This window comes from Chinchilla lanigera, unplaced genomic scaffold (genome assembly GCF_000276665.1).
Source record: "Chinchilla lanigera isolate Chin_1 unplaced genomic scaffold, ChiLan1.0 scaffold00075, whole genome shotgun sequence".
Taxonomy (NCBI): domain Eukaryota; kingdom Metazoa; phylum Chordata; class Mammalia; order Rodentia; family Chinchillidae; genus Chinchilla; species Chinchilla lanigera.
The window spans coordinates 10837533-10850469 of NW_004955476.1; the positions used below are offsets into that span (position 1 = coordinate 10837533).

At 53.2% G+C, this 12937-nt stretch overlaps 1 protein-coding gene across 2 annotated transcripts in view; it reads left to right on the forward strand.

The window, feature by feature from the left end:
- The first annotated feature begins 3194 nt into the window (after window positions 1-3194).
- Mob2 (MOB kinase activator 2) overlaps window positions 3195-12937 on the forward strand; it is a 66000-nt gene continuing 56257 nt past the window's right edge. Inside the window, exons 1-2 of one of the 2 annotated variants that reach the window (XM_013502995.1) lie at window positions 3247-3278; window positions 3904-3978. In XM_013502995.1, coding sequence (XP_013358449.1) covers window positions 3262-3278; window positions 3904-3978 — 92 coding nt within the window. In that variant the 5' untranslated portion in view covers window positions 3247-3261. Of the gene's footprint in view, window positions 3279-3903; window positions 3979-12937 lie in introns of both variants that reach the window. The other variant, XM_005401787.1, reaches the window with a different exon arrangement.

The window sequence follows — 12937 nt, forward strand, 5'->3', positions numbered from 1 at the left end:
CACACAGCCTAACTCCAAAGTCAGCAGAGTGGTTTAGCTCAGTGTCTGAGGCTGCCTATCTGAAGAGCCGTGAAGGCTGTCCTTCATGGTGGACAGTGGTGGCAGAAGCACTGACTGGTCCAGGCTTGCTCGTTTTATAATCCCATCAGGACAACAAACTCAGTCCCACCGGTTACCATAATTGCTTTTGAGACCCTAGCTCCTGAAGGTCTGCATCACCTCCCAACACAGCAACCCTTTGGGACTTAGCTTCCAACACTCAGACATAGCAATCAAGTGGCCCCTGTACCAGCCCACCCTAACGTACAGCAAACACCTGGAGCCACTTGAGCAGCCTCCACCAACTTCCACAGGTGCGTGTGGCCAGGATGCTGTCTGCCACGGTGTAGCCCAACAGGTAGGTAGGCTCAGAGCACCCACCATTCTCACCACCCCCACCACAGGGGCCACATCTCCTGATAGGTGCTGGAGCAAGGACCTATGACAAGCAAGAAGTTTTGTGTGTTTGCCAAAGGAATATGCCCAGAAGAATTTACAGATCTGCTGCCTGGGGAATCCAGGGGTCTGAGAATACCAAGACTTCACTTCCAGAGTGAAGGATGTATGTCACACACGGACATCGGACCACTGGAGAAAAGACGTACATGTAGATAGGTGTAACAAGTAGACAATTGCCTTCAGCTTCAAGTGCTTGCAAGAGGAAAGAAGAGTGATTGAATCAAGACTATTTTTAACCAAAATGAAGGCAGAGTAAGAAGTTCAGGACTGCTGTGGAGGTTGCAGGGGTTTGCAGGAGCCCGAGTTCTTGTCTTTCTGCTCTGCCTTCCTTTCCTACCTTAGGCTCCAAGATGGCCTCTAGCTCCTGCCATCACTTTCCCACTCTTTCTGGGAAGCAGGAGACTGGAGAAGGGTTGAAGCTGTGGAGGAAGGATAAAACTTCCACCCAGAAGCTTCCATTCCATCACACTGGCTACCCTGCTACACGGGAAAGTGGCTGCTTAGCATGCTATCACTAAGGCAGATGAGGAGGATGAGGGAAGAGAGAGGTAGAGAAGGCAGGAGAGAAAGAAGGAAGTGGGCAGCAACTCAGAATCTCACACCATTGCTCACCAAGTAGGGCTGTTCTCATCTAGACAGCAAGAGACCCATGAATACACAACTCCGCGCAGCCCCATGGAAAGAGGTGTAGTTGAGCCTGCAGTGTGAGCAGTTCAATCACATGGCATGTAGGGCTGGACAGGCTAGTTTGGACTGAATGAGACAGAAGGGCCCTGGGGCTCTGGAGCAGAGCAATGCCTCTTTCAGCAATACATTACAGTTCTTGGAGACATGTTTACAGTCACGCACTGTGTAACAACATTTTTGTCAATATATGACGGTGGTCCCATAAAATTATAACGGAGGGGCTGAGTGTGTAGCTCAGTGGTAAAGTACTTACCTAGGATGCATAAGGCTCTGAGGTTGATCCCCAGCATCAGAAAAAAAAAGATTATAATGGACCTGAAAAATCCCTAAAGCCTACTGATGTAATAGCAGTCACAACATCTTGCATAATGCATTACTCACAAGTTTGTGGTGATGCTGGTATAAACAAACTAGCTCAGATACACAAATAGCATTGTGTTATAATTGCCTTCAGTCTTCAGTAGAACGGGTTTGTAGTGGAGGAGCAAGAGGCTATGGCAAGTGGCCTGGAACCACAGGCTATGGCGTGTAGGTTTGTGTAGGGACATGCTAGGATGCTCACACATGGTGAGGCAGCCCAGAGCGCTGGTTCTCAGAACATATACCCATCATTAAGTGAAGTTCAAGTCCCCTGGTAGGAACTGGAAGACACTAGCTGGTCCTATGAAAACCAGTCCAGGTAAACAGCTAAGGTGGTGGCTGCCAAAAACAGGCAGCGTCACCAAGGGCTGACGCTCCACAGTAGCAATGCATTGGGCCACTCTCAGCTGGCAGCGTGGGACAGGGACAGGGAAAGTCATCACTACAGCCATATGAGTGCTGTGGGAATGAATGCTAGCAGGTATCTACATGCTCTTCCTGAGGTTTCCATTTTAGATGAATTTTTCTCCCCTTGCCTTCGTATTTCCTCAGTATTTCATCTCAAGTGGTTGGTGATGAAGTTTACCTCACCCCGCTACAAGTTTGCTTCAAGGCCATAAGAAGGGATGGAGAGGCCCCAGCATCTGGGCAGAGGCTGGAGACAGGAGTGGGCCCTTTAGTAGAGGTGAGCAGTGTTAAGTGCATTCCGCTTGCATTACGGTGGACAGCTGGCCTGAAGCTGTCTGATGTCAAGGGACTGGGATGTCCCACCACGGATGCTCCCCTCTGCTCATGACCGTGCTCCTGGAGGCATTTTCCCAGGGAGGGAGGAATGGGGGCTCAGCCCTTTATAGGCCATCACTGAGCTTCTGATGCCAGCCAGGCCCTGGGACAAAGCAGCTGGCAGAACAGATCCCAAGGGAACAAGGGGAGACCCAAGAGCTAGAGAGTAAGATGCAAGATGATGGGAACAGCCACGAGCCAAGGGTACAGCTCATGCAGGAAGGAGACTGTCCAGGCTATGAGGGAGCTCAAGGGGACAAGCATGGGTGTAGGGAGGGGGACAGCTGGGATGGCAAGGGCACAGCCTGCACAGCGAGAGGTCAACCAAGGGAGAGTTGGTGCCGTGGGGAATAGCCCTGGCTCAGGACCCAGCTGGGACCAGGGGTCAGGAGAACAGCCCTGAGGCACGGGGGAGGGGGGGGGCGGCGCACAAAGGACAGTGAAGGCGCATGGGGCAGCGGGGACATGGGTCTCAGCCAGGATGAGGACCCACTAGGCCAAGGACACGCCAGGGCAGGCAGCACTGCCAGAGGGGCTGTGGAGGTCCCCGGCACATTCTGGGGACCCGGGAACCGTGTCTGGGACACATGGGGTGCGGGGGACGCCTGGGCGGGTACGCTTGGGTCCTTGGCACTCGAGTTGGGCACACCAGAACACAGGGCACCTTCGGTGTTCCAAACGAGGCCTGAAGATAGGACGCGAGTCACCGGGCGGGACAGGGGCGCTGCAGCCTTGCTCAGCAAGACGCCTCAGGTTCCACCTGGGCTCGAACCCGGCCACACGGTGGGGAGGGCGGGGCCGCAAGGGCCGCCGGGACTACGTGTCCCAGCAGGCTGCGCGCGCGTCACTTCCGGTGGCGGGCGGGAGCGAACGAGTGTTTACTTCCGGCCGCCGGCGGGGCTGAGGCCGAGCAGGCGCGGGCCCCGCGCAGCCATGGACTGGCTCATGGGGTGAGTCGCCGGGACAGCGACCGGGCGCGGAGGGCCGGGGCCTGGGCAGCGGCGGGCTCGCTGGGGGCGGCGGCCCGCGGCACGAGGCTCTGAGGAGGGATGTGGTGCCGGGCGGAGGGGCGGGCGCGAGGCCCAGTCCCGCGAGGCCGAGTCCCCTCGCTGCGGGGTGACGAGCGGGGACCGGTCGGCCTGCGTCCCTGGGCCAGCGAAAGTTATTCTGCTCGAAGGGACTTTTAAGATTACTTTCGAAGAGGGCCGAGGGCGGGCGCCTCCGTCCCGGCCCCGCTGCGGAGTCCGCTTACTCCCGCGGGTCGAGTTGGGCTGCTAGGGGTTGGGTGGACGCGGAGTCCAGAGCCGGGGCGGCTCGGTGGCCATGGGCTAGGTGTCTCGGGCCCTCGGAGGTGGGCCCCGTGGACACGGTACCGCAGGCGATGGAGCCCCCGCCACACCACCGGGGCGTGATGTCCACCAGCCCGCAGACGCCAGGCGTGCAGCCTGGGGGCAAATCAGGCCAGGGGTCGGGAGTCAGAGTGCAGGACCCAGGGCGGTGTGGGCAGCACGGGAGACCTGGAGAGGCAGCACTGCCCCCCACCTCTCTGTTCACTAGCTGCGTGCACCTCTCTAGAGCTGCTCTTCAGAGTCACCCGCTGGAAGAAAATCAGGGAACTTGCAGTACGGTGTCGTGGAAGGGTAAACTGAGGTAAAGGTCAGCACATGCATGGCTTGCAGCAAATGTTGGCAGCTGTCAGTACAGGGAGACATCTTGTACCAGATCTCCGAAGTGCACGGGCTCCAAAAGTGCAGGGCACACACCTGTGTCCGCCGTATTTGGAATCAGATGCTTGCTGTCTGTATTTACCCAGAGGGAAGGGCAGTAGGCAGCCTGCCTCCTAGTGCCTCCTAGTAGTTGAATTCACAGGACTTCATGGCAGGAGGACCTGCTTGATCAGCTAAGCTGCTGAGGAAGCTGCCCATTGTAGTGTGTGTGTTTGTGTATGTGTTTCTGTGTGGTGTGTGTGTGCCCATGAGTAGCAGATGCTTTGGGCCTAGAGAGTGACCAGCAGTCAGCCTTTGAGCAGACCAAGGTCTGTTCTTTATGGGCTTTGCTGTTATCATTGTGGATATCCAGACGTTAACCTTGGTCAGTTTTCCGAGGACCTGGTTCTTGTGACTCTTGTCAAGACTTGGGTCACAAATAGCCCACTCTGAAAGCTCAGCTAAGCCCTCATCTCTTGCCCCAGGCTAGGAACGATCCAGGTGCTGGTGGAGGGGCAGTGAGATGCTAGTGCTTCAGAGGCCCTTGGGAAGGAAAGGAGTATTGGTTGCTGCCGCTTCATGAAAACAAGATTGTAGTTCCAAAAGCACAGTGGAAATTTTTAGAGGCATTGGGTTGCAGTGTGGTTGTTGTATCTGTGTACCTGTGTGTTTTTAAATTAGTGGGTGGCGGAGTGGTCATTGGGAATCTCAAATTCTTAGACAGTTCTTTGATTACAATATTTTCTTAAGTGATATACCTGTATTTCAGTCATCAAGTATAGTTCCTTCTTGAGAGTTTGGTTTCAGGCTGGTGTCCTGGAATAGTGGAGTCCGGGTGGCCCAGGTAGTTCTCTGTCTCTCCTCCACCTGCTTGTTTCACATCTAATGTGAAAATAAGAGGAAAGCTGGAGGGCAAGAGCCTCAGACCCTGATCCGGCCCCACTGCTCACCTCACTGGGCTCCTCCTTTGGAGGAAAGACAGTGAGGGGTCAGCATGAGCAAAGAAGCTGGCTCCCATCCCAGGGCCTCTGTGTGCTGGGGCTTTCATCTGCCATTAATCCTTTAACTGGGTTTTAGACTGGAAAACTTGGGAAATGTATTACTTTTTACTCTTTCTGGATATTTTTCTTAATTCAAACCATTCAGTGTCAACTAGGTAAATAGTTTGGAATACAATTGTCTTGTGTTTTAAAAGGCTTTTTTTTAAAAGAAAGAAAGCGTTTCTTTTTGTTAGTTCATGTTGGATGGCAAAGCAGGACTTGAGGGTGGCAGCTAGCAGCGCTCACTGCCCTCCCTTTCTTCATTAAGACCAGACGAGTGGTCTACAGACATGCAAGTGAAAACCACATCTTCCTTTACTGGGGGGAGTGAGTCGGGCCTGCTGAACATAGAGCAGCCTTGTCTTTCATGCTCCAGCTGCCCTGAGGAAGGGAGGCCCCACAGGGAAACGTGCCCTGGAAAACCAGAGCAGAGCTTGGCACTAGGACTTAGTGGTGGTGGACCTTGCTGGCACTTTACTGGAGAGTATTGTGAGGTGTGGCTCTCAGCCGCCTCTCTTCCTGTGTGTTTCCTGTGCTTGGCGTTGCCTTGAGCTTGCTGTTGAAGTATTGTGTAGTTAGACATCTTCCTTCCTTCTTTTTTTTTTTTTCCTTACAAAGAATAACTTACAAATTTCAAAGGGTTACCACCTCTTGTATAGTCAAACTCTGTTCTCTTCTGGGCAGCCAAGGACAGGACACCACCCAAGAGGAGGCTGCATTGTCTGTGAGAGGGAAGGACTCGTCTGTGTGGTAGTTGGTACTTTAGAAAACACTTTTGTCTCCTTCACTGGCAGCACTAGGCATTTGTGAGCAGAAAGTAGGAGTGCAGCTTAAATTATATCTAGCGGAAAGCAGGTTCCAGAAGCTCCCAAACACCTGCGAGTCAGAAGAAGAAATACACTCCTCCCCTTCTACTGGTGGCCACAAACCAGCCCTCCTGCCAGGCCCCCCACGCCTCAGCAGTGCCTCTGCAGCACGGCTGCCAGGGCACCTTTCTCTGGCATTCTTAGCTCTTCTTTCGGAGCTGCAGGTACCTTCACAGCAGCCCTCTCCTGTTAACATTCCAGTCTTCAGGGATGGTGGGCAAGGTGGCCTTTAGAGCTCTCTGCTGCTGGTGAAATGCAGAAGCCAGTGTGGGCCATGTAATGCTGAATGCAGCTGAAGGTTGTGACTCTTACTCAACTGACAAGTATTTGCGAAATAGCCTCAGGCCTTCCAGCCTGTCTGGAGCTGCCTTCAGCAGCCTTTTGCTCTGAATGGGAATGTTCTGTGTGCAGGTATCTGCAGTGTAGATGGCTTTGTTTTCCTCCTTGCTTTGCTCCAGGGAGGGTGTTTCCGGTGGTTGACACCCGGCTGGACTTGCCAGTCTCTGGGCTTTGTTTCAGCAGCCTCATGAGGTATCAGGCAGGCGCTTGTGCTGCTGAGCTATATCCCTGGCCCCATTATGCGGTATCATTTACATACCACAAAGTTTGCTTTTTTCAAGTGTACAATTAAATAATTTTTAGTGAAATTACAGGCTTTTGTAACCTTCACTGTGGATTAATTTTAGAATGTTGCCATCGCCCTCAGAACCTTTGTGTCCACTGCATTTGCCACACTCTTGCCTGAGGCAACACCAATCCACTTTCTCATAGATTTCTGGTTTTGGCATTTCATACAAATGGAGTCCTGCTTGGTCTCTTGACAGATTCAGTAAGTAGTACACCCTTTAAAGTTCATGTGTGTTGCACTCACTAGCAGCTCTGTTCTAGGCAGTGGTTGTGTGGGACCCAGCCCCACCCCACCCCCAACTAGCAATTGAATTTTCGAACTTTACAGTGCCGAGTTTCATTCTCAGCCCTCTTTACTCTTTTGAGGCAGAGTCTTAACTAAGGGTCTTACCCAAGCTGGGCTTGAATTTGTGATCCTCTTGCCTCAGCCTCTCCGGATGCTGGGATTACAGACATGTGCCACCATGCTCTGCTATGACCCAGTTTCTTTTGACAGTGTGTCAGGCTTCTTCCTCAGCCAGGGTGTTCAGGGTCCTGAGTTGTCTGGCTGCTCTGACTGGTTGCATGCTGGGGCTGAAACATTTCAAGATCAAGGCATTCTTTGGGTTCTCAGGCTGGCAGGGGACATTGGGGACAAGTGCCCTGGAAGCATGGAGGAAGAGGGAGTGTGAAGAATGCAGGAGGGTGTCAGAGGATTTTCCTAGGAGAAAAGGTGGGGCCCCGAAAGTGGGAATGGTCCTTATGGAGGCACAGAGGCAGGGTGGAAGAGCTGTCTCTGGCCCAGCTCTCCAGGGTGGCCCTGTTGCAGGGCATGACTTAGCCTCTTTCCATGAGGGCTCCCCTAGTTGGTCTTTGGGCCAGATTTGTGGAAGTGTTTGCTTATGGGGGTGTTGCACTCAGAGTCCCTTTAAAGACAGTTCTGAGTGCCACGTGTGCCAGGACACCCTCAGCAATAAGTCATTTCTCTTCATCCTGCATCCCGCAGGAGGCCTGGAACCGAGTGTCCTCAAAGCTGTCAGGGCACTGGCAGGATGTGATCCCACTAGAGGTGGCATAGAAATCCTCTGCTGGATTGGGCTGGCAGGCGGCAGGGCTGGCTTCCCAGCACACATGTGTCTGGGAGCGCAGTGGGAGGCCTGTGTTCGCTGTCCCAGGTGCCTCCCATATTCAGCAATAGCCTCGGGTTGCACACTCTGCACTTGCTCAGCAAGCCTGCTCTGGGGTCCTAAGAAGCCAGTGCATGGGCTACGTGCCAGTCTTATATCTGAGTGTGCTTAGGATGGGCACCAGGTAAGGCTGTGCTCATCTACAAAGTCTCACCTTGTGGGGATTGTGGCCTCTGCTGTGGTCACTTGTGTGGGAGGGTGGGCCCTGGAGACCATCTCAGTCATGACACCTGTGTCAGTGATCTTTTAGCCCAGTGTTTCTTGTGTGATCCTGGTAATAGCCATGGAAACAGAAATACAAAACTCCACTTCCTATGTTTGCCTAGATGTGCTGTGGACACTGAGCAAGGCTCAGGCTTAGGAGCCAGCAGGAGGGGCCGAGCAGACCCTGGGTGGCTCCCTCTGTTGCTGCTGGTGGTGGCCAGTGCTGGGGCAAGCTGCAGGGAGCAGGGTTTTCTTGTGCCCCTCTGCCTCAGGCTGATCCAGGAGGTAAGCTAGTATGCGCTGCTCCTGCCTGTCTTGGTGGAAGTGCTGCCCATTCTTTCCTGCCTTGTGTTTGTTTTTCTTTCTGCACAGGTTTCTGTGACTGGGACACGCCCATTGGTGTTCACTGCAGCTCCCTGGGACAGTGCCTGGGAACAGGGAAGTAGGACAATTGAAACAAAAACAAAGTGTGGAAGTTTAAAGGGAGAAGGAAGTGGTTGGCAGGGTGTCCAGGCCATGTGTGACTGTGGCCCTCCTTGGAGTGGCCCACATATCTCTGCTGTGGCCTGCATCCTCATGTGTTGCTCTTTCCTAGTTTCCTTCTCTTCAGAACTTTCCTTTGCTGGTGTGCACAATCACCTGGGCTGCTGTGTTGTTTCAGGTCTTCCCTGTTGGTGGATATGTCCCCAGGGTAGCAGGGTGATACAGTTAAGTCTGCGTCACAGGCCTGAATGCTGTGTATGCACTGGGAGGCCATGATGTTGGGCAGTGCACTTGAGCATTGTGTTTGGAAGGCAGGGCACACCCACAGAGGTGTGTGGCTTTGCCCAGTGGAGCCTGGGCAAAATGAAGTGGAGGAATGAGAAGCAGGAACAGAGGCCAAGTCTGGCTTTACCTGTGGTCTTTCCAGGTAAGGGGCTTTCCTTTCAGTTGCCCTTTCAGCAGCACCCCTTCCCCTCCTACCTTGGGCTGGCACAAAGAACACAGCCTCAGGAGCCCTTGAGGGGTTTGGACTACAGCATCTGAATCTGCCAAGTTCCCAGCCCCACGTTACTGGGCTGTGTCCCCGTCTGTGGAAAGGCGTGACAGTGCCAGGTGGCCCCAGAGAGCCAAATGCTGGCCTCCTGAGCTGGCCTCGCCCTGGGAGTGAGCCCAGGAGCATAAAATTAGCTCGGGTGTGACATACGCTCACTCATTGTCCATGTGGGGTCTGGCTATGTGTAGCCCTGGCGATGCCCCACCTACCTCCTTGTCCTCTACAGCACAGCTCCTGGTACAACTGCCTTCCTGCTTCATAACCTGTTCCTTTGGTGTCCTGTTTGGTAAGATAGTTCCCCATAAGCAGTGGCATTGAGAGGTACAAAAATGTGAACCAGAAAATATGGCTGAATTCAGGAGGTGCTTGGGGGCCTGCCCTGTAGAGAACACTGTAATACTCCAGGCAGCTTCCTGCTGCTGAGGGGGGCGGAGTAAGGAAACTGGAATGTGGTGAGTAGAGAGTTGTTTTAACAGGGGTCTTGGAAGGTCCCTGAGAAGATACCATGAGGCTGGACTGATGACATAGGTCCGGGGTGGAATCTGTAGGAAGGCCTGCCTCTGCTGGCCCCCACCCCTGTCCCTGCCCTCTTGAGTTTGTTGTTCCATACTGTGTAGTCAAGTGTAGTCTTTTGTTCCCGACTTTTAATTTATTACTTTTGATGAGTGAATTGTCCCAAATTGAGCCAGTGGGAATGTGTGGATTGGCTCCTGTGTCAGCTGAGTAGGAGTAGTGAGCAGGAACCATTCGCCTTGTGCATAGTCTGTTAATGGCCACAGAGGGGGAGGTGAGGGTGACGGGCTGAGATGGGTGGTGAGGAGCACTGGTAAGCATCCTGCTGTAGAGTTATGGCAAAGGTCAGATTGGCGTTATGTTTTGGTAACAAAAACAAATGCGTCTATCAGTGGCATCAGTACCCAAGTTTTTGATGTCAAGAAATGCAGTGTGAACTACAATAAACTAACAAAAGAAACCCTGTAATATCACATTGGAAATATGAACTCACAGTTTTATACATCTGTCCCTTGGTGTCTTCAGGGATTGGTTCCAGGACCCCTCAGATATCCACATCCACAGATGCTCAAGTGCCTCCTATAAGATGGTGTAGTGTTCACACACATGCTAGGAAACGCCTCCCGTATACAGTAAATCATCTTTGGAACTCCTCATAGCTAGTACAATGCTACCACTGTGTAAATAGTTGTTGTACTATATTATTTAGGAAATAAGGACAGGAAAAGGTCCTGTTGCATGTTCAGTACAGACAAAATTTTTCCTGAATATTTTTGGCCCTCAGTTGGTTGAATCCACAGATAAATTCCACAGATACAGAGGAATGCTGTACATGCATTTCCTGGATTGTGTTGCACACTTTGCATGTATATGCAGTAGTGGTCACCTGTGTTTGTGACCTGCCATCACCGCCCTGCATGTGAGTCATCCCCAGGAGCCCTTCTGTTGGCTCTCAGAGTAGTGGCCAGTCTGGGCAGATAGCCTCTCAATGGCTTCCTGCACCTCCTCCCAGCAGTGATAGGCAGCTCAGCAGGTTTGTGTCTCCCAGCTGGGGTGGGGGAAGTCTGCTCAGCTGCTGCTGCTGCTGACTCCCTGGAACTTCTTGCTCCATTGAGGCCCCTTCACCTCTCATGTTCCACCTCCAGGTCACATGTGTGTGACCTCCGACAGTGGTTGGGGTGGGAGGCCTGAGAGGTCCTTGCTGTCATGCCTGTCTTGGTGTTGGCTCACCACTGTGGCACCTCAGTTTCCCCCAAGGGCCCTCTCTCCATGTGGAGTCAGTTCTCGGTCTACAGAGAGTTCTTAAACTCTGCTTTCAGGACCTCTTTACACTGAGAAAATGCTGGATTTCCATGGGTTGTAGCTTTCAGTGTGTGCCATATTAGAGATTAAATAGGCAGGTGTTGTGGTGCACACCTGTAATCTCAGCTACTTGGGAGGCTGAGGCAGGATTGCATGTTTGAGGCTAGTTTGTGAAACTAGGTGATACCTTGTCTCAAAATTTAAAAATGAGATGGGCTGGGGGTGTAGATCAGCACTCCTTGGGGTTCAGTCCTCAGACCACATAAATCAGAAATCCTGAAAACAAATCTTTAATTCATTTGAAAAGAATAAGAACCTAGTATTGTTAACATAAATACCATTTTTAGCTTAAAAAGTAGCTACTTTCCAGAGTAAAGAATGATGAGAAGAGTGGCATTTCTTGTTGCCAGTCTCCAGCTGGATTCAGAAGCTGGCTTCCACACGGCTTCTGTTGTGGAGCTCTGCTGTGCACCCGTGACAGGGAGGGTGAGAGGCAAATATGCCTTTATGTTGCTGTGCAGAGTGCAGGCCTGTGCGCCTGGGCAGCTGGGCATGGAGCCCCAGGGCTGTCTATGCTGGGCAAGCTGGGAGGCAGGGGCATCACTTTTTCTGGTTTCTGTTGTGCCAGAGTCACAGCCTCCTGGATTCAAGACAGGAGTGAGAAGAGAAGCCTGCATCTGGGCAGGGGCACTCAGGTGCAGCGGTGGCACTGCTGGCAGCCCCATTTGTGGACACTGACTGGGTCAGGTGGTTCTGGGATCCCAGCACCCCTGGAATGGTGATGGTGATTTGCAGCCTTCCTTTTGGGTGGCAGGTGAGGCCGGCAGGCAGGCTGGCTGACTGTTCTGCACAGGGGCTGTGTAGGGGCTGGGGCCTAAGCCAGGCAGTCTGGTTTGACTCTTCAGGCTGCTCTGTGCCTTTATGGTATGAGTGTGAGCTGGCCTATGTGCCATCACAGGAGTATTCAGGTGCCAGCACTCCTGGTGGCAAGTAGGGGAGCATGTAGGCCACTGTGTGGGGCCAAGTGGCATGCTCTGATGCTGACACCCTCTTCCCCTGCACAGAGCAGTATGGCACGTCCCCTGCCCCTTCCAGCATGGACCAGATAGCACCTCACCCACCCAAAGCCCCTGTGGTGAGCCTGCTGCAGACCTCAGCACGGCAACCTCTTTGTTTGTGCCAGCCCTCTACTCCCTCCCGCCTCATCTGGCAGCCCCACTGGCCTTCCTCTTGGCCTCTGACTGCTGGAGAGAGTGTGACCACTTGGCTTTCCTGCCTGGTACATACTTCCTTCCTCTGCCTTCTGCATCCTCAGTAGTTATTGAGACCAGGTCTGTACCTAGCAGTGCTAGGGCACAGCAGTGAGGCCCATGATTGGACACCATGCCCGGCACCCTCCTGTCCATGATGTCTTCTAAGACGAGCCCCCTCACATTGTAGTAGGCTACATGCCTACATAGAGGTGCCCATGGGGATCAGAGAAGTTTGCTTAGGGCTGGCAGTGCTCTAGCTGCCTCCCAGGGACCTACTGTTACCTTGGCCCTGGCCTCCTAACAGTTCCCTTCAGCCTGCCTTGGAGAAGCAAAAGGCTGGGCCCTGCTTCTCTCAGCATCTTCTCAAGGGAGCAGTGAGGGGCTTTAACACTGGCTGTCTGCAAGTCCTTGCACTGAACCTCTGTTTCTCTGGCCACATCTTCCAGCTGCTCAGGTATTGGCTACCTCCTGCCTTATTGTATACCCCAGTTAAGTGAAGGTGAGTGCAGCCCCTGAAGCAGGAGCAGCTGCCACCACAGTGGCAGTGGTCTCTCCGCGCTTGTAGACAAGTGTTTGGTGAGAACCAGGGCTGTCTTAGGGAGACTGGTGGAGGCCCTGCTCCAGCCTGTGGCCTGTGGGGCTCTCCTCTGCAGCAGAGCATCTAGTGGGCCTGGCTTCTGAAGGTAATCGGCTTTCTAAGTGCCCTTGGGAGCTGGAGTCCAGGAGAGCCAGTGGGGAGAGTGACCTGTCCAGAAGGTAGGAGGAACTAGTAATTACCACCCTGTCTCAGCTACTCATTAACTAGAAGCAGCCAGCACAAAAACACCTCCTGGGCAGGGCAGCTCTGTGCCTCCAGGGTCTGCTGGTGTCACCCTGGGGTGCCAAGGGTGTGTAGA